At 60.8% G+C, this 21,517-nt stretch overlaps 1 protein-coding gene across 1 annotated transcript in view; it reads right to left on the bottom strand.

The window, feature by feature from the left end:
* dnah9 (dynein, axonemal, heavy chain 9) overlaps nt 1–21,517 on the bottom strand; it is a 591,107-nt gene that overhangs the window by 291,007 nt on the left and 278,583 nt on the right. The window contains exon 45 of the mRNA XM_078225415.1: nt 13,717–13,840. Coding sequence (XP_078081541.1) covers nt 13,717–13,840 — 124 coding nt within the window. The remainder of the gene's footprint in view (nt 1–13,716; nt 13,841–21,517) is intronic.

Genomic DNA, 21,517 nt, shown 5'->3' with positions numbered 1-21,517 from the left:
GGAGGGAGGGAGGGAGGGGAGGGCGGGAGGCGGGGGCGGGAGGGAGGGCGGGAGGGGCGGGAGGGAGGGCGGGAGGGCGGGAGGGACGGCGGGAGGGCGGGCGGGAGGGAGGGAGGGCGGGCGGGAGGGAGGGCGGGAGGGCGGGAGGGAGGGCGGGAGGGCGGGCGGGAGGGCGGGCGGGAGGGAGGGCGGGAGGGAGGGAGGGCGGGAGGGAGGGAGGGCGGGAGGGAGGGCGGGAGGGAGGGCGGGAGGGCGGGCGGGAAGGAGGGCGGGCGGGAGGGCGGGCGGGAGGGAGGGCGGGCGGGAGGGAGGGCGGGAGGGCGGGCGGGAGGGAGGGCGGGAGGGAGGGATGGCGGGCGGGCGGGAGGGCGGGCGGGAGGGCGGGCGGGAGGGCGGGAAGGCGGGCCGGATGGCGGGAGGGCGGGCGGGCGGGAGGGCGGGCGGGAGGGAGGGCGGGAGGGAGGGCGGGAGGGCGGGAGGGCGGGAGGGCGGGCGGGAGGGCAGGATGCAGGGCGGGAGGCAGGGCGGGCGGGCGGGAGGCAGGGCGGGCGGGCGGGAGGCAGGGCGGGCGGGCAGGAGGCACGGCAGGAGGGGGGGAGGGAGGGGGGGAGGGAGGGGGGGGAGGGAGGGAGGGGGGGAGGGAGGGAGGGAGGGAGGGAGGGAGGGCGGGGGGGAGGGAGGGAGGGAGGGAGGCCGGGGGGGAGGGAGGGGAGGGGCGGGGGGAGGGAGGGAGGGAGGGCGGGGGGAGGGAGGGAGGGCGGGGGGAGGGAGGGAGGGAGGAGGGAGGGCGGGAGGGAGGGAGGGAGGGCGGGAGGGAGGGAGGGAGGGCGGGAGGGAGGGAGGGAGGGCGGGAGGGAGGGAGGGAGGGCGGGAGGGAGGGAGGGCGGGAGGGCGGGAAGGGAGGGAGGGCGGGAGGGCGGAAGGGAGGGAGGGCGGGAGGGCGGGAGGGAGGGAGGGAGGGAGGGGAGGGCGGGCGGGAGGGAGGGAGGGAGGGAGGGAGGGCGGGAGGGAGGGAGGGAGGGCGGGAGGGAGGGAGGGAGGGAGGGAGGGAGGGAGGGAGGGCGGGAGGGAGGGAGGGAGGGAGGGAGGGAGGGAGGGAGGGAGGAAGGAGGGAGGGAGGGAGGGAGGGAGGGCGGAGGGAGGGCGGAGGGAGGGCGGGGGGAGGGAGGGAGGGCGGGGGGAGGGAGGGAGGGAGGGCGGGGGAGGGAGGGAGGGAGGGCGGGGGGAGGGAGGGAGGGAGGGCGGAGGGGAGGGAGGGAGGGCGGAGGGGAGGGAGGGAGGGCGGGGGGGAGGGAGGGAGGGCGGGGGGGAGGGAGGGAGGGCGGGGGGGAGGGAGGGAGGGCGGGAGGGAGGGAGGAGGGAGGAGGGAGGGCGGGAGGGCGGGAGGGCGGGAGGGAGGGAGGGAGGGAGGGAGGGCGGGAGGGAGGGAGGGCGGGCGGGAGGGCGGGAGGGAGGGCGGGAGGGAGGGCGGGAGGGACGGCGGGAGGGCGGGCGGGAGGGGAGGGAGGGCGGGCGGGAGGGCGGGAGGGCGGGCGGGAGGGAGGGCGGGAGGGCGGGCGGAAGGGCGGGCGGGGAGGGGAGGGCGGGAGGGAGGGAGGGCGGAGGGAGGGCGGGAGGGAGGGCGGGAGGGAGGGCGGGAGGGAGGGCGGGCGGGAGGGAGGGCGGGCGGGGAGGGCGGGCGGGAGGGAGGGCGGGCGGGAGGGAGGGCGGGAGGGCGGGCGGGAGGGAGGGCGGGAGGGAGTGATGGCGGGCGGGCGGGAGGGCGGGCGGGAGGGCGGGCGGGATGTCGGAGGGCGGGCGGGATGGCGGGAAGGCGGGCGGGATGGCGGGAGGGCGGGCGGGAGGCGGGCAGGCGGGAGGGCGGGCGGGCGGGAGGGCGGGCGGGAGGGCGGGAGGGCGGGAGGGCGGGAGGGCGGGCGGGAGGGCGGGCGGGAGGGCGGGCGGTAGGGCGGTAGGCAGGGCGGGCGGGCAGGAGGCAGGGCGGGCGGGCGGGAGGCAGGGCGGGCGGGCGGGAGGCAGGGCGGGCGGGCAGGAGGCACGGCAGGAGGCAGGGCGGGCGGGCGTGAGGCAGGGCGGGAGGGAGGGTGTGAGGGCGGGAGGGAGGGCGGGAGGGATGGAGGGAGGGCGGGAGGGATGGAGGGAGGGCGGGAGGGAGGGCGGGAGGGAGGGAGGGATGAAGGGAGGGCGGGAGGGAGGGATGTAGGGATGTAGGGAGGGCGGGAGGGAGGGTAGGCGGGAGGGAGGGAAGGCGGGAGGGAGGGAAGGCGGGAGAGAGGGAAGGCGGGAGGGAGGAAGGCGGGAGGGAAAGCGCGAGGGAGGGAAGGCAGGAGAGAGGGAGGGAGGGAGGGAGGGAGGGTAGGCGGGAGGGAGGGAAGGCGGGAGGGAGGGAGGGAGGGAGGAAGGGAGGGAGGGAGGGAGGGAGGGAGGGAGGGAGGGAGGGAGGGCGGGAGGGAGGGAGGGCTGGAGGGAGGGAGGGAGGGAGGGAGGGAGGGAGGGAAGGGGGGAGGGCTGGAGGACGGGCGGGAGTGAGGACTGGAGGGAGGGACTGGAGGGAGGGAGGGAGGGTGGGAGCGAGGGAGGGCGGGAGGGAGGGCAGGAGCGAGGAAGGGCGGGAGGGCGGGAGGGAGGGAGGGAAGGAGGGAGGGAGGGAGGAAGGGAGGGAGGGAGCGAGGGAGGGCGGGAGGGAGGGAGGGAGGGAGGGATGGAGGGTGTGAGCGAGGGAGGGAGGGAGGGGAGGGCGGGAGGGAGGGCAGGAGCGAGGGAAGGCGGGAGGGCGGGAGGGCGGGAGGGGGGGAGGGAGGAAGGGAGGGCGGGTGGGAGGGAGTGAGGGAGGGCGGGAGGGAGGGAGGGAGGGAGGGATGGAGGGTGGGAGCGAGGGAGGGAGGGAGGGAGGGCGGGAGGGCGGGAGGGAGGGCAGGAGCGAGGGAGGGCGGGAGGGAGGGAGGGAGGGAGGGAGGAAGGGAGGGTGGGAGGGCGGGAGCGAGGGCAGGAGCGAGGGAGGGCGGGAGGGAGGGAGTGTGGTGAACCATCGTTGGTTACCACTGGGGGTTGTTCTTATGTTACTGTTGGGTTCGGGTGTTGTCACTGTGGGGGTTGTATAATGTTGTTGGGTTAGGGTGTTTACCTGTTGTAAATGTTATTATGGCACATCCCGGTGGGGCCCCGCCTCCGGAGGAGAGGTATAAGACCCTCTGCTCCGGCAGGACTCCTTCAGTCTGAACTGTTGTACTCGTGTTAGTTAGTTCCATTGTTTGACAATAAAAGCCTTCAATACTGAAGCCTTGTTCCACGTGCTTGATTGTCGCGCATCAGGAGGAGGGAGGGAGGGAGGGAGGGAGGGAGGGAGGGAGGGAGGAAGGGAGGGCGGGCGGGAGGGAGCGAGGGCGGGCGGGAGGGAGCGAAGGCGGGCGGGAGGGAGCGAGGGCGGGCGGAGGGAGCGAGGGCGGGCGGGAGGGAGCGAGGGCGGGCGGGAGGGAGCGAGGGCGGGCGGGAGGGAGCGAGGGCGGGCGGGAGGGAGCGAGGGCGGGCGGGAGGGTGCGAGGGCGGGCGGGAGGGACCGAGGGCGGGCGGGAGGGAGCGAGGGCGGGCGGGAGGGAGCGAGGGCGGGCGGGAGGGAGCGAGGGCGGGCGGGAGGGAGCGAGGGAGGGCGGGAGGGAGCGAGGGAGGGCGGGAGGGAGCGAGGGAGGGCGGGAGGGAGCGAGAGAGGGCGGGAGGGAGGGTGGGAGGGCGGGAGGGAGGGAGGGAGGGCGGGAGGGAGGGCGGGGAGTGCGTGCGGGAGGGAGGGCGGGCGGGAGGCGGGCGGGCGTGCGGGAGGGCGGGCGGGAGGGAGGGCGGTAGGGAGGGAGGGCGGCATGGCGGGAGGGAGGGCGGGAGGGAGGGCGGGAGGGAGGGCGGGAAGGCGGGCGGGAGGCGGGCGGGAGGGCGGACGGCCGGGAGGGCGGGAGGGCGGGCGGGAGGGCCGGAGGGGGCGGGCGGGAGTGAGTGAGTGAGTGAGTGAGTGAGTGAGTGAGTGAGTGAGTGAGTGAGTGAGGGCGGGCGGAGGGAGGGAGGGAGGGCGGGCAGGAGGGAGGGAGGGCGGGCAGGAGGGAGGGCGGGCGGGAGGGAGGGAGGGCGGGCGGGAGGGCGGGCGGGCGGGAGGGAGGGCGGGAGGGCGGGCGGGAGGGAGGGCGGGAGGGAGGGAGGGAGGGCGGGAGGGAGGGAGTGAGGGCGGGAGGGAGGGCGGGAGGGTGGGCGGGAGGGAGGGCGGGAGGGATGGCGGGCGGGCGGGAGGCAGGGCGGGCGGGATGGTGGGAGGGCGGGCGGGATGGCGGGAGGGCGGGCGGGATGGCGGGAGGGCGGGAGGGCGGGCGGGCGGGAGCGGGCGGGGCGGGAGGGCGGGAGGGCGGGCGGGCGGGCGGGAGGGCGGGCGGAGGGCGGGAGGGCGGGAGGGCGGGCGGTAGGGCAGGAGGCAGGGCGGGAGGCAGGGCGGGCGGGCGGGAGGCACGGCAGGAGGCAGGGTGGGCGGGCGTGAGGCAGGGCGGGAGGGAGGGTGTGAAGGCGGGAGGGAGGGCGGGAGGGAGGGCGGGAGGGATGCAGGGAGGGCGGGAGGGAGGGAGGGATGAAGGGAGGGCGGGAGGGAGGGATGTAGGGATGTAGGGAGGGCGGGAGGGCGGGAGGGAGGGTAGGCGGAAGGGAGGGAAGGCGGGAGGGAGGGAATGCGGGAGGGAGGAAGGCGGGAGGGAAAGCGCGAGGGAGGGAAGGCAGGAGAGAGGGAGGGAGGGAGGGAGGGAGGAGAGGGAGGGAGGGAGGGTAGGCGGGAGGGAGGGAAGGCGGGAGGGAGGGAGGGAGGGAGGAAGGGAGGGAGGGAGGGAGGGAGGGAGGGCGGGAGGGAGGGAGGGAGGGAGGGCGGGAGGAGGGAGGGAGGGAGGGAGGGAGGGAGGGAGGGAGGGAGGGAGGGAGGGCGGGAGGGAGGGAGGGAGGGCGGGAGGGAGGGCGGGAGGGAGGGAGGGAAGGCGGGAGGGAGGGAGGGAGGGAAGGGGGGAGGGCTGGAGGACGGGCGGGAGTGAGGACGGGCGGGAGTGAGGACTGGAGGGAGAGAGGGACTGGAGGGAGGGAGGGAGGGTGGGAGCGAGGAAGGGCGGGAGGGCGGGAGGGAGGGAGGAAGGAGGGAGGGAGGGAGGGAGGAAGGGAGGGAGGGAGCGAGGGAGGGCGGGAGGGAGGGAGGGAGGGAGGGATGGAGGGTGGGAGCGAGGGAGGGAGGGAGGGAGGGAGGGAGGGCGGGAGGGCGGGAGGGAGGGAGGGCAGGAGCGAGGGAAGGCGGGAGGGCGGGAGGGGGGAGGGAGGAAGGGAGGGTGGGTGGGAGGGAGTGAGGGAGGGCGGGAGGGAGGGAGGGAGGGAGGGATGGAGGGTGGGAGCGAGGGAGGGAGGGAGGGAGGGCGGGAGGGCGGGAGGGAGGGCAGGAGCGAGGGAGGGCGGGAGGGAGGGAGGGAGGAAGGGAGGGCGGGAGGGTGGGAGGGCGGGAGGGAGGGCAGGAGCGAGGGAGGGCGGGAGGGAGGGAGTGTGGTGAACCATCGTTGGTTACCACTGGGGGTTGTTCTTATGTTACTGTTGGGTTAGGGTGTTGTCACTGTGGGGGTTGTATAATGTTGTTGGGTTAGGGTGTTTACCTGTTGTAAATGTTATTATGGCACATCCCGGTGGGGCCCCGCCTCCGGAGGAGAGGTATAAGACCCTCTGCTCCGGCAGGACTCCTTCAGTCTGAACTGTTGTACTCGTGTTAGTTAGTTCCATTGTTTGACAATAAAAGCCTTCAATACTGAAGCCTTGTTCCACGTGCTTGATTGTCGCGCATCAGGGAGGGAGGGAGGGAGGGAGGGAGGGAGGGAGGGAGGGAGGGAGGGAGGGAGGGAGGGAGGAAGGGAGGGCGGGCGGGAGGGAGCGAGGGGCGGGCGGGAGGGAGCGAGGGAGGCGGGAGGGAGGGATGGAGGGTGGGAGCGAGGGAAGGTGGGAGGGCAGGAGCGAGGGAGGGTGGGAGGGCAGGAGCGAGGGAGGGTGGGAGGGCGGGAGGGAGGGCGGGAGGGAGGGCGGGAGGGAGGGAGGGAGGGCGGGAGGGAGGGTGGGAGGCGGGGAGGGAGGGTGGGAGGGCGGGAGGGAGGGTGGCGGGAGGGAGGGTGGGAGGGCGGGAGGGAGGGAGGGAGGGAGAGAGGAAGGGAGGGCGGGTGGGAGGGAGCGAGGGAGGGCGGGAGGGAGAGAGGGAGGGCGGGAGGGAGGGAGGGCGGGAGGGTGGGCGGGAGGGAGGGAGGGAGGGCGGGATGGAGGGCGAGAGGGAGGGCGGGAGGGAGGTCGAGAGGGAGGGAGGGCGGGCGGGCGGGAGGGAGGGAGGGAGGGAGGGCGGGAGGGAGGGAGGGAGGGAGGGAGGGAGGGAGGGAGGGCGGGAGGGAGGGAGGGAGGGAGGGCGGGAGGGAGGGAGGGAGGGAGGGCGGGAGGGAGGGAGGGAGGGCGGGAGGGAGGGAGGGAGGGCGGGAGGGAGGGCGGGAGGGAGGGCGGGAGGGAGGGCGGGAGGGAGGGAGGTAGGGAGGGCGGGAGGGAGGGAGGGAGGGAGGGAGGGAGGGCGGGAGGGAGGGAGGGAGGGAGGGCGGGAGGGGGGGAGGGAGTGAGTGAGTGAGTGAGTGAGTGAGTGAGTGAGTGAGTGAGTGAGTGAGTGAGTGAGGGCGGGCGGGAGGGAGGGAGGGCGGGCAGGAGGGAGGGAGGGCGGGCAGGAGGGAGGGCGGGCGGGAGGGAGGGAGGGCGGGCGGGAGGGAGGGAGGGCGGGCGGGAGGGCGGGCGGGAGGGAGGGCGGGAGGGCGGGCGGGAGGGAGGGCGGGAGGGAGGGCGGGAGGGAGGGAGGGAGGGCGGGAGGGAGGGAGTGAGGGCGGGAGGGAGGGCGGGAGGGTGGGCGGGAGGGAGGGCGGGAGGGATGGCGGGCGGGCGGGAGGGAGGGCGGGCGGGATGGTGGGAGGGCGGGCGGGATGGCGGGAGGGCGGGCGGGATGGCGGGAGGGCGGGCGGGAGGGCGGGCGGGCGGGAGGGCGGGCGGGAGGGCGGGCGGGCGGGCGGGAGGGCGGGCGGGCGGGAGGGCGGGCGGGAGGGCGGGCGGGAGGGCGGGAGGGCGGGCGGGAGGGCGGGCGGTAGGGCAGGAGGCAGGGCGGGAGGCAGGGCGGGCGGGCGGGAGGCAGGGCGGGCGGGCAGGAGGCACGGCAGGAGGCAGGGTGGGCGGGCGTGAGGCAGGGCGGGAGGGAGGGTGTGAAGGCGGGAGGGAGGGCGGGAGGGAGGGCGGGAGGGATGCAGGGAGGGCGGGAGGGAGGGAGGGGTGAAGGGAGGGCGGGAGGGAGGGATGTAGGGATGTAGGGAGGGCGGGAGGGCGGGAGGGAGGGTAGGCGGAAGGGAGGGAAGGCGGGAGGGAGGGAATGCGGGAGGGAGGAAGGCGGGAGGGAAAGCGCGAGGGAGGGAAGGCAGGAGAGAGGGAGGGAGGGAGGGAGGGAGGGAGGGAGAGAGGGAGGGAGGGAGGGTAGGCGGGAGGGAGGGAAGGCGGGAGGGAGGGAGGGAGGGAGGGAGGAAGGGAGGGAGGGAGGGAGGGAGGGAGGGAGGGCGGGAGGGAGGGAGGGAGGGCGGGAGGGAGGGAGGGAGGGAGGGCGGGAGGGAGGGAGGGAGGGAGGGCGGGAGGGAGGGCGGGAGGGAGGGCGGGAGGGAGGGAGGGAAGGCGGGAGGGAGGGAGGGAGGGAAGGGGGGAGGGCTGGAGGACGGGCGGGAGTGAGGACGGGCGGGAGTGAGGACTGGAGGGAGGGAGGGACTGGAGGGAGGGAGGGAGGGTGGGAGCGAGGAAGGGCGGGAGGGCGGGAGGGAGGGAGGGAGGGAGGGAGGAAGGGAGGGAGGGAGCGAGGGAGGGCGGGAGGGAGGGAGGGAGGGATGGAGGGTGGGAGCGAGGGAGGGAGGGAGGGAGGGCGGGAGGGCGGGAGGGAGGGAGGGCAGGAGCGAGGGAAGGCGGGAGGGCGGGAGGGGGGGAGGGAGGGAGGGGGGGAGGGAGGAAGGGAGGGTGGGTGGGAGGGAGTGAGGGAGGGCGGGAGGGAGGGAGGGAGGGAGGGAGGGATGGAGGGTGGGAGCGAGGGAGGGAGGGAGGGAGGGAGGGCGGGAGGGCGGGAGGGAGGGCAGGAGCGAGGGAGGGCGGGAGGGAGGGAGGGAGGAAGGGAGGGCGGGAGGGTGGGAGGGCGGGAGGGAGGGCAGGAGCGAGGGAGGGCGGGAGGGAGGGAGTGTGGTGAACCATCGTTGGTTACCACTGGGGGTTGTTCTTATGTTACTGTTGGGTTAGGGTGTTGTCACTGTGGGGGTTGTATAATGTTGTTGGGTTAGGGTGTTTACCTGTTGTAAATGTTATTATGGCACATCCCGGTGGGGCCCCGCCTCCGGAGGAGAGGTATAAGACCCTCTGCTCCGGCAGGACTCCTTCAGTCTGAACTGGTGTACTCGTGTTAGTTAGTTCCATTGTTTGACAATAAAAGCCTTCAATACTGAAGCCTTGTTCCACGTGCTTGATTGTCGCGCATCAGGGAGGGAGGGAGGGAGGGAGGGAGGGAGGGAGGAAGGGAGGGCGGGCGGGAGGGAGCGAGGGCGGGCGGGAGGGAGCGAGGGAGGGCGGGAGGGAGGGATGGAGGGTGGGAGCGAGGGAAGGTGGGAGGGCAGGAGCGAGGGAGGGTGGGAGGGCGGGAGGGAGGGTGGGAGGGCGGGAGGGTGGGAGGGCGGGAGGGAGGGTGGGAGGGCGGGAGGGAGGGTGGGAGGGCGGGAGGGAGGGAGGGAGGGAGAGAGGAAGGGAGGGCGGGTGGGAGGGAGCGAGGGAGGGCGGGTGGGAGGGAGCGAGGGAGGGCGGGAGGGAGAGAGGGAGGGCGGGAGGGAGGGAGGGCGGGAGGGAGGGAGGGCGGGAGGGTGGGCGGGAGGGAGGGAGGGAGGGCGGGATGGAGGGCGAGAGGGAGGGCGGGAGGGAGGTCGAGAGGGAGGGAGGGCGGGCGAGAGGGAGAGGGAGGGAGGGAGGGAGGGAGGGCGGGAGGGAGGGAGGGAGGGAGGGCGGGAGGGAGGGAGGGAGGGAGGGAGGGCGGGAGGGAGGGAGGGAGGGAGGTAGGGAGGGCGGGAGGGAGGGCGGGAGGGAGGGCGGGAGGGGGGGAGTGAGTGAGTGAGTGAGTGAGTGAGTGAGTGAGTGAGTGAGTGAGGGAGGGAGGGCGGGAGGGAGGGAGGGAGGGCGGGAGGGAGGGAGGGAGGGAGGGCGGGAGGGAGGGAGGGAGGGCGGGAGGGAGGGAGGGCGGGCGGGCGGGAGGGAGGGAGGGCGGGCGGGTGGGCGGGAGGGAGGGAGGGAGGGAGGGAGGGAGGGCGGGAGGGAGGGAGGGAGGGCGGGAGGGAGGGAGGGAGGGCGGGAGGGAGGGAGGGAGGGCGGGAGGGAGGGAGGGAGGGAGGGCGGGAGGGAGGGAGGGAGGGAGGGAGGGAGGGCTGGAGAACGGGCGGGAGTGAGGACGGGCGGTAATGAGGACGTGAGGGAGGGAGGGAGGGAGGAAGGGAGGAAGGGTTGGAGGAAGGGAGGGAGGGAGGGAGGGAGGGAGGGAGGGAGGGAGGGAGGGTGGTGGAGCGAGGGAGGGAGGGAGGGAGGGAGGAAGGGAGGAAAGGTGGGAGGAAGGGAGGGAGGGTGGGAGGGAGGGAGGGCGGGAGGGAGGGAGGGAGGGATGGAGGGTGGGAGCGAGGGAGGGAGGGAGGGCGGGAGGGAGGGCAGGAGCGAGGGAGGGCGGGAGGGAGGGAGGGAGGGTGGGAGGGAGGAAGGGAGGGCGGGTGGGAGGGAGGGCGGGAGGGAGGGAGGAAGGGAGGGCGGGTGGGAGGGAGGGAGGGCGGGAGGGAGGGAGGGAGGCAGGGTGGGAGGGAGGGCGGGAGGGAGGGCGGGAGGGATGGAGGGCGGGAGGGAGGGAGGGCGGGAGGGAGGGAGGGCGGGAGGGATGGCGAGAGGGAGGGCGAGAGGGAGGGCGGGAGGGAGGGAGGGAGGGCGGGAGGGCGGGAGGGCGGGAGGGAGGGCGGGCGGGAGGGAGGGAGGGCGGGAGGGAGGGCGTGAGGGAGGGAGGGCGTGAGGGAGGGAGGGCGTGAGGGAGGGAGGGAGGGTTGGAGGGCGGGAAGGCGGATGGGAGTGCGGGACGGAGTGCGGGACGGAGTGCGGGACGGAGTGCGGGACGGAGTGCGGGACGGAGTGCGGGACGGAGGGCGGGACGGAGGGCGGGACGGAGGGGGGACGGAGGGCGGGAGTGAGGGCGGGCGGCGGGGAGGGAGGGAGGGTGGGAGGGAGGGAAGGTGGAAGGGAGGGAGGGAGGGTGGGAGGGAGGGAGGGTGGGCGGGTGGGAGGGCAGGAGGGAGGGAGGGTGGGAGGGATGGTGGGAGGGTGGGAGGGAGGGGGGGGAGGGAGGGCGAGAGGGCGGGAGGGAGGGCGAGAGGGCGGGAGGGAGGGAGGGAGGGAGGGCGGGAGGGAGGGCGGGAGGGAGGGCGGGAGGGAGGGCGTGAGGGAGGGAGGGCGTGAGGGAGGGAGTGCGGGAAGGCGGATGGGAGTGCGGGACGGAGTGCGGGACGGAGTGCGGGACGGAGGGCGGGAGGGAGGGCGGGAGGGAGGGCGGGAGGGAGGGAGGGCGGGAGGGCACGCTTGCATGCACATGTGCACACACACACAAAAATAACCACTAAAGTCACCATTGGCTGTTTGAATGCATTAACAGCATTTCTTTTGCATGGAGTTTCAAAGTTTGAAACTTTTGTGTGAAGGCATTCAGTACGAAATCATTAAGGCTATAGTTTTTTAAAAATTTACATTAAATTGGCTTTTGTTTTAAAGTTTGCCGCTATGACACAAAAGAAAATTTTGTGCCTCAAGAATAAAATGTTGGAACTAACAAATGGTCAAGGCACTTAATTCATTAAATGTGCCAATAATGTAGTCCCTGTTTTACTTCTCAAGATAATGCTCGCAATAATTTTCCCAGAACCTTAACCTACCCAATCGATCGGAGGATTTTAAAGCCGGCTGTTGACATTTCCTGTCTCCTGGTACAATTTGCACTTTCTTCAGTCAACTATCAAAGTACACATCACAGAGAATGTCACTTCCACAGTCTATCCACTTGTGATCTGATCCACCCAGAAGGCAAACTCAGTAAAACGAGGAAATAATACGGGTCTGAACCAGTCTTGTATACTTGAAAATGGAACGCCAGTAAAATTGGGAAGCAAGAATACTGGTCCGAACTGTTATTTTCCTTCTGGGAGGGGTTCCCCAAAATGGGTTCTGCAGCTGGAGTTATGTGGCAGACCCAGCTAATCGATACAATTTGAGTTTTGTGCTGTTTTCAGCTCATCCATTCAGACACTGGCTTCTCGAGAATCCAATCTCTGGTTCGTTCAACTGGAAACAACTCAAATTTTGAGATCAGGATGAGTATGGGGCCTTTGAGAGGCAACGGGGCCTGTGAGAGGAGGGAGCGGGAGAAGCAAGCCAGGCCTCAGAAAATGAGCAGAGCCGGGCCTCAGAGAAGGAAGAGGGGCGGCAGGGCCTGCAAGAGGGACTGGGGCCGGGGAGAGTGAGCAGGGGGTAGAGTGAGCCAGGCTTCGGATAAGCAGCAGTGCGGGGAATGTAAGCCTCAGAGAACGCGCAGAGCCTTGGAGAAAGAGTGAAGGGGGAGGAGTGGTCCTCGGAGAAGGAGCTGTAGGGGTCCTGGCCTCAGAGGATGCGTGGAGGTGGGGAGAAGCTGGGCCTCAGAGAAGGAGCTAAGTAGGCAGCTAGGCCCTGGAGAGAGGTGCGTGTGTGTGAGAGATGAGAGCAAGTGTATCTGTGCGTGTGTGGGGTTGGGTCGTGTGTTTATGTGGTGGGCGTGTGTCGCCAATGAGAGTCCAGCATTCCAGTATAACTCCTCCCATTAAAAATGAGAAAAAGGTAAGACCTAAGTACGTTTTTTAATAAAATAACTTTTTAATTATTGTAAATGTATACATGTTCGAAATTAAAAAAGACTTCTGTAAATTAGATTTAAGATGTTTGTACCTATTGCATGAAAACAATCCCTTTTGTGGTTTGGATCTTTAATACGAATATTTCTCAGGAGTACCCTGATCTAATAACGCTATCAATCCACCTATCCACATATTAACGATGTTTGTTTTTACAGTGTATAATGTTATTTCTAATTCAGCTACTAATCACAAACCATGCAACCTTTTCTCTCAAGGTTCAGGATCTCATTAGATCTCCGCAATTACATTCCAGATTGGTACACATTCCAACCTGAATTCTCTTTTCTAACCTGTTCAAATGGTGTTCTTCCAATTTTAGTTAATATGAATACTTAGCCGGTGGAATTTTCCCATACTGCCCGTCTTGGGGTGAGCATGGCCAGAAAATCCCACCCAACATTGCTTTGCCCATGATTTTAGCCTGAGCAGCTTATTGTACAAGTGGGCTAATGCGTTTCTTAAAATATCATATAAGCAAAAAATTCCATCGATGCTTGCCTTCATTGGTCGGGACTTTGAGCGTAAAAATTGGTAGGTCATGCTACAGCTGTACAGAACCTTAATTAGGCCTCATTTAGAATATTGTGTACAATTCTGGTCGCCACACTACCAGAAAGATCTGGATGCTTTGGAGAGAGTACAGAAGAAGTTTACCAGGATGTTGCCTGGTCTGGAGGGTATCAGCTATGAGGAGAGGTTGGATGAACTCGGTTTGTTCTCACTGGAACGACGGAGGTTGAGGAGTGACCTGATAGAGGTCTACGAGACTATGAGTGGCATGGGCAGAATGCTCTTTTTTAGGATAGAAAAGTCAAGTACTAGGGGATATAGCTTTAAGGTGCTTGGGGGAAAGTTCAGAGGAGTTGCGAGGGGCAAGTTTATTTTTTTTTACACAGAGGGTGGTTATTGTCTGGAACGCGCTGCCCGGAGAGGTAGTGGGAACAGGTACAATAGCGGCATTTAAGGGGCAACTAGACGAATACATAAATAGGATGTATTCCGTAAGTGCATACGGTTTTAGTTTAGGCAGGCATCGTGATTGGCGCAGGCTTGGAGGGCCGAAGGGCCTGTTCCTGTGCTGTACTTTTCTTTGTTCTTTGAGGCACATTGAGTATTTGTATGGTAATTTTTGAACAGCCTACTTTCAGGGCACACATTTGTTTCAGTTAACTCTTAATTTTCCAATAATGCTACACTTATCGACACTGCCAATCCTGAGCAGGCTGTGTACGGAGGAACTTGTTGGTTCCTGGCACTATTTATTAAAGTAAGGCTTTGCAAAAAAAATACCACAGCCATTTACAAAGAATGATTATTAATATTGACATAGTGTCGCGCTCTTAAAATGAGATTTCTGGCATCCCAGTGGCGTGATTTCTGGTAGCGGAGGCGGCTCACCATTATCCGCCGGCAGAATCTTCCAGTCCTGCCGACGTTTGCGTGGCTCGCCCGTCCTGCCATCGGGGAACTCGCTGTGGGTGGGAGGGAGGGGGTCGCCTTCAGCAGGACCGGGAGATCCCCCCCCCCCCCCCCCCACGCCGGTGGTAAGGGTCAGAAAATCCCACCCATACATTCTCTTTTGGCAACTTGGTAGGTCGTCACATAAAAGGGAAAAGGCTGTATAAAAGGATGAAAACATTTTTAAAAGAGAAATGCCACCCTTAGAATGAACAGGATACTTCACCTGATGCCAGCAGGTCATTCACCAGGACTAAAAACTTTTCATCAGATACTTGAGCGTCTGTCATTAGGAATACAGTGCCCACATTCTTGACTCCAGCATTTATATACTGGTTAGCAAGGTCCGTCTGGAAAGGAAGATGCCAGGTTATTCACAAGGGTGCAGAGATTGCAGTTTATCTTATTGGACTGCTTAAGGAAGAACTTGCACTTATACAGTACATCTTAAATCTTCAAAGATGTATCAACACAATTCACAGCCACGAAATACTTTCGAAAATGGAGTTACTATTGTTATGTCAGGGAATGTGACAACTGGACCTGCACACACACACACACACACACACACACCCAGGTCTCAATAATGATCTCAATGACCAAACAAATCTGTTGTTATTAGTGATAGTTTACAGCTAAATGTTAATGAAGATGCATGAACTCCCTGCTCATGTTCAAATGGTGACATGGGATCTTTTAAATCCATGTGAAAGACGGTTGACAGAACCTAGGTTAAACGTAGGTGGCACAGTGGTTAGCAATGCTGCCTCATAGCGCCATGGACCCGGGTTCGATTCTGACTTTGGGTGACTGTCTGTGTGGAATTTGTACATCCTCCCCGTGTATGTGTGGGTTTCCTCCAGGTACTCCGGTTTCCTCCCCACAGTTGAAAGATGTGCAGGTTAGGTGGATTGGCTATGCTATATTACCTCTTAGTGTCCAAAGATGTGTAGGTTAGGTAGATAGCCATGGTAAATGCACAGGGTTACAGGGATGATGGAGGTGGGGGGGGGGCCATTAGGAGGATACACAGAAGATAACATGTAGATGGAAGTACGTTGCACTGGAGGTAATAGCGACAGAAGTGAGTTGCATAGTAAGAGCCTCCGCGAGGAATCAGTTACAGACAGCAGCAAGCTGAGGGATCTGTGTGCCATTATATGCAGCAAGAGTGAAATTTCAGTCCTTTATGAGAGACACAAAGGGTGGAAAGTTGCTGAGCTCTGATGAAGGGTCATCTAGACTCGAAACATTGGCTCTATTCTCTCGCCACAGATGCTGTCAGACCTGATGAAATTTTCCAGCATTTTCTGTTTTTATTTGCGATGGAAAGTTACTGGCCCTGGAGAAGAGGCTTTGATGTGAGGATGGGAGGATATCAGGTCAGAGGGGCGAGCTTACACCTTCAGCTGTCTTGCCGGATGTGGGGTGGAAGAGGCAGGGGCTTATTTTTAAAAGCCTGATGTATTTGGAAAGCACCTCTGGATTGAGGTGGCAGGATGGTCCCTCTCCTAGAACAGCAGGGTCCATTGTCTACCGAGGAGGCTGCCATCCTGGCTGCACACCCTCTGATTGGATCCCCAGCCTCGGAATCCACTCACTCTCCATACTTGGCAGTCACGGAGACAGCCAATTAGGAGATTGCCTCCTGTAAGACTCACACCAACAGTTGCACCATCGGCAAGTGTGGAGCCAGGAAATAGTCTCCACCAGCGATTGTTCTTAAAATTGTTAATATCCCACTCATAAGCCCTGCTTCAACATCCACCCAAATTTGAGTCATTCAACATCCTATAGAACGTTGACAGCAGCACGATGATTCACGATGAGAGATATTGGCATTCAACATTCATATTCAGTTTTACAATATATCCCACTGAGACATGAGACATACATATGTAAAATATATCTACAACTGTAATCCACAATCCAGTGACATTCACTATGTCTCATTGCTGTACAGAGGAATTTTATTTCATTTAATAATACCTTCCATTACATAGTTCTCAAGATCAGATCACTGTAAGGAATGAGATTTATTATCATAAAAAATGGGAGTTATGGGAGTTATCACAAGCCTATTTGAACACATGGGGCTGAAACTGTGTAAAAGTGAGATGTGCCAAATATGTGATGCATACAAATGGGAATGACTGAAGCTCACTTTATATCAGTGAGACCTGATAAACACTAATATGATGCTGAGGTACTTTTCTCATCTTTCTTTTACTTACCAATATTGCCTTCGACTTGAAAAGAAAAGACTTGCATTCATATAGCAATATATTTCATGAAAACAGAATGTAGCAAAACGTTCTGCAGCCGGTTAAGTATTTTCTTAACGTCTTAAGGAGTAGTTATGGTTGTAGTATGAGGTAATGCAGCAGCCAATTTACGGACAGTAAACTCCTACAAACAGCAATGTGGGAGTCACTAGTGATGCTGAGTGAAGGATAAATATTGACCAGGATAATGACCAGGGACAACTCCCCCCATTTCCTCATTGCGAAAGTGCTATTGGGTCTTTTACATCCATCTGAGGAGGCAGATTGGGAATCAATTTAACATCTCATCCAAAGGACAGCACCTCCAACAGTTTAATATCTAGTCCTAAGGAACACATCTCTGACAGTGTAACACTCCCTCAATATTGCAGTGAAGCGTCAGTCTAGGTATTTGTGCTCCTGTTTCTGGAATGGGATTTGAAGACGCTACCCTCTCAGAGGTGAGATGATTACCAACAGAAGCACAACTTGGAAGGTTTGAGAAATAGAATTTCTCATAGTTGCTTCATTGCCATTTTGCAATTGACTGGCTGACATAGAAATTTCCCTTCAACCCTCCAACTTGAAGTAGGATACTTTATCATCATTAACTGCTCCACCTGGAGCCCTGCCTGACAGCTGGCAAAGCTCCAACAAGGATAAGGGAGTTTCCATGCCAGGCTAAGACGGCAACTCATTTCCAGATGTTTACGCTTGAACATTTATTTCTTCCCAATTAAATTTTTTATTTAAGATCAAATACTGAGAAATTGTTCTCTAGTATACAGCGGAAGTGAGTCAGTAGAAGTTTCCAATGTTCTACTGTTCAAAATACTTGAGCCCAAACCATGTTTTATCAGTTCCATGGAAAATCCTTAACATACATCTTTTCTAATCTATGTATATAGAATCCACTGAATTCCTACAGTGAAGAAAGAGGCCAACTGGCCCACCGAGTCTGCGCCGGCCCCCCGAAAGAGCATCCCATCCAAGCCGTCCCCTCTGTTCTACCCCAAATCCCGCATATTTACCATGGCTAATCCACCTAACCTACACATTTTGGGACATTAAGGAGCAATTCAGCATGGCCAATCCAGCTAACTCGCACATCTTTGGAGTGTGGGAGGAAACCGGAGGAAACCCACACAGACACGGGGAGAATGTGTAAATCCCATATAGACAGTGACCCAAGGCTGGAATTGAACCCGGGTCTTTTGTACTGCGAGGCAGCAGTGCTAACATGAATTCTCTCATAGTAATTCTGAGGCACCATCAGTTTAAGTTTTTTTTTAAAGTTTATTTATTGCTGTCGCAAATAGACTTACATTAACACTGCAATGAAGTTACTGTGAGAATCCCTTTGTGTACCCAAACAGGCGCCGGAGTGTGGCGACGAGGGAATTTTCACAGTAACTTCAATGCAGCGTTAATGTAAGCCTACATGTGACACTGATATATAAACTTTAAACTTTAAAAACACTTTCTAAACAATGAATTAGTTCGAGGTGCGGACACTGTTGAAAATGTGGTACATTCAGCAGATGGAAATAGTCCACAAAGAGTGCTAGCATGAAAGGCAATCTAATCTATCTTTTGCAGCAGGTTTTGAGGGAGAAACATGTCCAAGGCATTAGAAGAACTCACGACTGGCAGTTTCATGGAACTGTTAGGGAGACACATGATTAAAAAGGCAGAGAGCAAAGCAACTTAAACAAACAAAGGCATATTTACTCAAGACTGAGGTCTGCTGAATTAAACCGAGCAAGTCCTGATGGGAGGATTTTCATAATTGACCGTATTTATAAGTAAGAGTTGAAAACATAGACTGCCTTTCCGTGTCACCCTCTCATTGATCCCAATCAAGTGATTAGCTTTCATGGTCCTGGCACACAGAAGGTTCTTAATTCAGGTTCCATTTGGGATCAAAGGACTAATCAGGAAAGTAAACAAAAGCTTTGGCAGCAGCAGACTGAATATAGAATCAGCTTTCGTTACAATAAATATGAATGAAACCGAAAATCCCCACTGATCGCATTGCATTATCCCCTTTTAATGTCAACATTTAATAATTTGGTTACCTCTGTTTACCCGGCAGTAAGAATCTTCCAGTAGCAAGCAATAATAAACAAAAAAACAACTTCTCAAAGTAAATCCAAAATAAAGTTTTAATAAAGAAACTTCATTACACAACCACTGAGGCCACACCCTGGGCCACAAATGCTCGCCCAATAAAGTATAAAGGGTCAAATATGTGTGTGAAACCAATGTGTTGTTCCCAGTGTGGGATGTGGGAGGCCCTGGAGGCACCTGGCCTCCCGGACATCCACATCTGTGAGGGGTGTGTCGAGCTGCGGTTCCTGAGGGACCGTGTTATGGAGCTGGAACTGCAGCTCGAGGATCTCGGGCTGTTAAGGGAGAAGGAGGAGGTGATAGACAAGAGCTATCATCAGGTGGTCACACCAGGGCCATGGGTGGAGGCCAAGTGGGTGACGGCCAGAAAGGGTAAAGCTCGAGTGATTGAGAGCACCCCGGTGGATGTGCCCCTACACAAGTACTCCTGCCTGAGTACTGCTGGGGGGGACAGCCCGCCCTGGGGGAAGCAGCAGTGGCCGTGTCTCCGGAGTGGAGTCCAGCCCTGTAACTCAGAGGGCTAAGGAAAAGAGGAGGAAGGCAGTGTTAATCGGGGACTCGACAGTAAGAGGGTCGGACAGGCATTTTTGCGGAGGCAGGCGGGAGTCTCGGATGATGGTCTGCCTCCCTGGGGCCGGGATCCAGGATGTCGCTGATCGAGTCCCAGATATCCTGAGGGGGAAGAGAGAGGAGCCAGAGGTAGTGGTACATATTGGTACCGCTGATGTGGGAAGGAAGGGGTCATGAAAAGAGAGTATAGGGAATTAGGGAGACAGCTGAGAAGGAGGAAAGCAAAGGTAGTAATCTAGGATTGCTGCCTGTGCCACGGGAAGGTGAGGGCAGGAATGGAGTGAGATGGAGGATGAATGTGTGGCTGAGGGACTGGTGCAGGGGGCAGGGATTCAGGTTCCTAGACCATTGGAACCTCTTTAGGGGCAGGTGTGACATGTACACAAACAACGGGTGGCACTTGAATCCCAGGGGGGCCAATATCTTGGCGGGAAGGTTGGCTAAGGCTACTGGGGAGAGTTTAAACGAGATAGGTTGGGGGGAGGGAATCGAGATGAGGTGACTGGGAGCGAGGAAGTTAGCTCGCAAACAGAGAAGGGTTATAGACAGTGCAAGAGGGAGGATGGACGGGGGATAGAGAAGGGGAGAGCTCAGACCAAAGGATTGAGATGTGTTTACCATATAGGAGTATAGTGAATAAAGGGGATGAGCTCAGAGCTTGGATCGATGCCTGGAAGTGTGATGTGGTGGCCATTACGGAGACTTGGATGTCTCAGGGTCAGGACTGGATACTCCAGGTGCCGGGATTCAGATGTTTTAGGAAGGACAGGGAGGGAGGCAAGAGAGTGGCACTGCTGATCAGGGATAGTGTCACAGCTGTAGAGCAGGTGTATGCTGTGGAGGGATTGTCTACAGAGTCTCTGTGGGTGGAAGTTCGGAGTGGGTAGGGGTCGATCACTTTGCTGGGAGTTTTCTATAGGCCGCCCAATAGTAACAGGGAGGTGGAGGAGCAGATAGGGAAACAGATCCTGGAGAGATGCAGTAATAGCAGAGTTGTTGTGATGGGAGACTTTAATTTCCCAAACATAGATTGGAATATCCCTAGGGTAAGGGGATTGGATGGGCAGGAGTTCATTAGGTGTGTTCAGGAGGGTTTCCTGACACAGCATGTGGACAAGCCTACAAGAGGAGAGGCTGTACTTGATCTGATACTGACCAATGAACCTGGACAGGTGTCAGATCTCTCAGTGGCATAGCGATCATAACTCTATCTCCTTTATGCTTGCATTGGAAAAAGAGAGGATCAGGCAAGCTAGGAAAGCGTTTATATGGAGTAAGGGGAAATATGAAGACATAAGGCAGCAAATTAGAGGAGTAAATTGGAAGGAGGTATTCTCGGGGAAACGTACTGAAGAGAGGTGGCAGTTTTTCAAGGAATGTCTGTCTAGAGTTCTACAGGACAACGTTCCGAGCAGACAGGGAGGTGTTGGTCGGTTAAAGGAACCGTGGTGCACAAAGGCTGTGCAGGACCTAGTCGAGAAGAAAAGGAAAGCATACAAAAGGTTCAGAGAGCTTGGTGAAGATAGGGATCTAGATGAGTATACGGCTTGTAGGAAGGGACTAAAGAAGGAAATTAGGAGAGCCAGAAGGGGTCATGAGAAGGCCTTGGCAGATAGGATTAAGGAAAACCCTAAGGCGTTCTATAAATATGTGAAGAGTAAAAGGATGAGACGTGAAGGAATAGGGCCTATAAAAGGTGAAGGCGGGAAAGTCTGTACGGAACCAGTAGAAATGGCAGAGGTGCTTAATGAATATTTTGCCTCGGTTTTCACAGAGGAGAAGGACCTGGGTGGATGTACTGCGGACTTGCGGTGGACTGAAAAGATTGAGTATGTGGGCTTTAACAAAGAGGTTGTGCTGGAATCTTTGAATGGTATCAAGATAGATAAGTCGCCGGGTCCGGATGGAATGTACCCCAGGTTACTGTGGGAGGCGAGGGAAGAGATTGCAGAGCTTCTGGCGATGATCTTTGCGTCGTCGATGGAGACAGGAGAGGTGCAGGAGGATTGGAGGATTGCGGATGTGGTTCCTATTTTCAAGGAGGGGAATAGGGATAGCCCAGGAAATTATTGACCGGTGAGTCTAACCTCAGTGGTTGGTAAGCTGATGGAGAAGATCCTGAGGGACAAGATTTATGAGCATTTAGAGAGGTTTAGTATGCTCAAGAATACTCAGCATGACTTTGTCAAAGGCAGATTGTGCCTTACGAGCCTGGTGGAGTTCTTCGAAAATGTGACTAAACACATTGACGGAGGGAAAGCGGTAGATGTGGTTTATATGGATTTTAGCAAGGCGTTCGATAAGGTCCCCCATGCGAGGCTTCTAGAAAAAGTGAGAGGGCATGGGATCCAAGGGGCTGCTGCCCTGTGGATCCAGAACTGGCTTGCCCAAAGGAGGCAGAGAGTGGGTATAGATGGGTCTTTTTCTAATTGGAGGTCGGTCACCAGTGGTGTGCCCCAGGGATCTGTTCTGGGACCCTTGCTGTTTGTCATTTTCATAAATGACCTGGATGAGGAAGTGGAGGGATGGGTTGGTAAGTTTGCCGACGACACGAAGGTTGGTGGGGTTGTGGATAGTCTGGAGGGATGTCAGAAGTTACAGAGGGACATAGATAGGATGCAAGAGAAGTGGCGGAGTAGTGGCAGATGGACTTCAACCCAGATAAATGTGTAGTGGTCCATTTTGGCAGGTCAAATGGGATGAAGGAGTACAATATTAAGGGAAAGACTCTTAGTACTGTAGAGGATCAGAAGGACCTTGGGGTCCAGGTCCATAGGACTCTAAAATCGGCCCTGCAGGTGGAGGAGGTGGTTAAGAAGGTGTATGGTGTGCTAGCCTTTATCAATCGAGGGATTGAGTTTAGGAGTCCGGGGATAATGATGCAGCTATATAAGACCCTCGTCAGACCCCACTTGGAGTACTGTGTTCAGTTCTGGTCGCCTCATTACAGGAAGGATGTGGAAAAGATTGAAAAGGTGCAGAGGAGATTTACAAGGATGTTGCCTGGATTGAGTGGCATGCCTTATGAGGATAGGCTGAGGGAGCTCGGTCTTTTCTCCTTGG

The sequence above is a fragment of the Mustelus asterias genome, chromosome 12 (genome assembly GCF_964213995.1).
Source record: "Mustelus asterias chromosome 12, sMusAst1.hap1.1, whole genome shotgun sequence".
Lineage (NCBI taxonomy): Eukaryota > Metazoa > Chordata > Chondrichthyes > Carcharhiniformes > Triakidae > Mustelus > Mustelus asterias.
The sequence above is the reverse complement of the archived record's forward strand: the minus strand, read 5'-3'. Positions and strand labels throughout refer to the sequence as shown.